Source organism: Aureococcus anophagefferens (genome assembly GCF_000186865.1).
Source record: "Aureococcus anophagefferens unplaced genomic scaffold AURANscaffold_1, whole genome shotgun sequence".
Taxonomy (NCBI): Eukaryota; class Pelagophyceae; order Pelagomonadales; family Pelagomonadaceae; genus Aureococcus; species Aureococcus anophagefferens.
This window is the reverse complement of record NW_008705561.1, coordinates 1540606-1543121: the sequence shown is the minus strand read 5'-3', so window position 1 is coordinate 1543121 and position 2516 is coordinate 1540606. Positions and strand designations below refer to the sequence as shown.

General features: G+C 80.4%; 1 protein-coding gene across 1 annotated transcript; it reads right to left on the bottom strand.

Annotated features, from left to right (window-relative positions):
* Nucleotides 1–856: 856 nt before the first annotated feature.
* Nucleotides 857–1588, bottom strand: AURANDRAFT_5851 (hypothetical protein; the record flags this gene model as incomplete). The annotated part of the gene is made up of 1 exon (XM_009033870.1): nt 857–1588. A coding segment is annotated over one exon (732 nt), but the record flags the coding sequence as incomplete, so codon positions are not given.
* Between the last annotated feature and the right edge of the window lie 928 nt (nt 1589–2516).

Below are 2516 nucleotides of genomic sequence, written 5' to 3'. Positions count from 1 at the left end.
CGTCGTCGAGGAGCGCGGCCGCGCGCGCGTCCGCGTCCGCGCCGTCCTCGGGCGCCGGGCCGAGCGCCGCGAGGTCGAGGTCGGCCCGCGCGGGCGGCTCGAGGAACGTCTCCGGCCGCGCGGCGCCCGCCGCGGCGACGGCGGCCGCGGCGGCGCCGTAGGCCTCCCGGAACGCGCCGCCGGCGTCGTGGAGCGCGCGGCCCATGCCCGCGTAGGCCGCGCCCTGGCCCGTAAACGCCAGCGCGACCGCGGGCCGCGCCGGCGCCGGGCCCGACGGCGCCGCCGCGCGGAGGTGCGCCGCGAGGTCGCCCGCCGCGCGGACGGCCGCGCGGAAGGGCCGCTTCGCGCCCTGGCGCGCCGCGCGCGCCTTCGCCGCGGCGACGACGGCGCCGGCGTCCGGCCGCTCCGCGTCGACCCAGGCCGCGAGGCGCGCGGCCGTCGCCGCGAGGGCCGCGGCGCTGTGCGCGGCGATGGGCACGACGGCGACGGCGCCCGGCGGCGGCGCGGCCGCGGGCGGCGCCGCGCCCGCGGCGCGCTCGACGACGACGTGGCCCAGCGCGCCGCCGAAGCCGAAGGACGACACGCCGACGGTCGCGGCGGCCGCCGGCGGCGCCAGCGTCTCCGCCGCGCCGAGCACGGCCACGTTCAGCTTCGCCCAGGGCACGTGCGCGTTCGGCGTCCTGAAGTGCAGGCTCCGCGGCGCGACGTTCTCGCGCCGCGAGAGCGCGAGGTCGGCCTTGAGCAGGCCCGCGAGGCCGCTGCAGCCCTCGAGGTGGCCGATGGACGCCTTGATCGACGCGCAGCGCAGCGTGCCGCCGCCCCCGAGATCCGCGCCGCCGAGCGCGCCGAGCTCGATGGGGTCGCCGAGCCGCGTGCCCGTGCCGTGCGCCTCGACCATCGCGACGGCCGCTTTCGCCGCGGCGGCGCCCGCGGCGCAGTCGCCGTAGGCCCGCGCGAGCACGGCGGCCTGGGCCGCCGGGTTCGGCGCCGTGAGGCCGTTGGACCGGCCGTCCTGGCCGACGCCGACGCCGCCGACGGTTACGGCGCCCGGCGCCAAATCGCCGGCCTCGAGCAGCACGACACCGACGCCCTCGCCGCGGACGTAGCCGTCGGCGGCGTCGTCGCCGAAGCGGCAGCGGAACGTCGGGCTCAGCATGCCCGCGGCGACGAAGGCGTTGGACCAGTGGGCCATGAGCTGCAGGTTTGCGCCGCCGACGAGCGCGGCGTCGCACTCGCCGGCGAAGAGCGAGCGCCGCGCGACGGCGACGCACGTCAGCGAGCTGCTGCAGGCCGTGTTCAGCGCCAGCGACGGGCCCCGCAGGTCGAAGAGGTAGGACACGCGGTTCGGCGCGACGCAGCCGTGCCAGCCCGTGCCGCAGTAGGCGTCCGGCCCCCGGCACGCGCCGTCGTCGACGGCGCGCTGGTGCAGCGCCGCGTAGTCGGAGGTCTCGACGGCCGCGAAGACGCCCACGGCCGCCGCGCTTCCCGCCGCGGGCGTCGCGGGCGCGCAGGGCCGGCCGCCGACCTCGAGCGCCTCGGCGGCGCACTCGAGGAAGAGGCGCTGCTGCGGGTCCATCGCCGCGGCCTCGGCGGGCGACACGCCGAACGCCGCGCGGTCGAAGCCGACCAGCACGGCCGCGGCGAGGTAGCCGCTCGGCCGCCCGTTGTGGGGGCGGTCCGGCGGCGTCGCGTCGGACACGGCGTCCTTCTCCGCGAGCAGGTTCGCCCAGAGCTCGGCCGGCAGGTTCGCGTTCCCGGGCAGGCGGCACGCGGCCGACGACACGCGGAGCGCGGGCGCCGCGGACGCCGCGGGCGCCGCGGGCGCCGCGGCGGGCGCCGCGGGCGCCGCCGCGTGGCCGACGTCGAGCTCCGACGCGACGTGGGCGCAGACGCCGTTGAGGCTCACGTGCTCGAAGACGAGCGTGGGCGAGAAGTCCGCGTCGAGCTCGTCGTTGAGGAAGTTGATCATCTCCACGGTCTGCATCGACGACAGGCCCAGCGCCGTCACGGGCGCGTCGGGGTCGACGTCGCCCGCCGATCCGCCCGTGAGCTCCGCGACGAAGGCGACGAGCCGCGACCGCAGCAGGCCCGGCCGGTCACCGGCCGCGGCGAGCTCGCGGAGGAGCGGCGGCGCGGCCGCGGGCGCCGCGGCCGCCGCGGGCGCCGCGCGCTGCGGCACGAGGCCCCCGGCGAGCGGGTGCGGGCCCGCGGCGCCGCGGCGCTTCGCGTACTGGGCCCAGTCCGCGGGGAGCACGGCCGCGTGGCACCGGCGCCGGTCCGCGGCCCGCGCGAGCGCGCCGAGCGCGCGGAAGCCGCCGTCGAGGGGCACGAAGCGCATGCCCGTCGACTTGACGTGGGCCTCGAAGCCCGACCCGAAGCGGTGCGCCATGCCCGCGTCGGCCCAGGTGCCCCAGGACACGGCGAGCGCCGGCAGGCCCGCGCGCGCGCGCGCGGCGGCGAGGCCGTCCTGGAACGCGTTCGCGGCGCCGTAGTGCGTGAGCTCGCGCGAGCCCAGG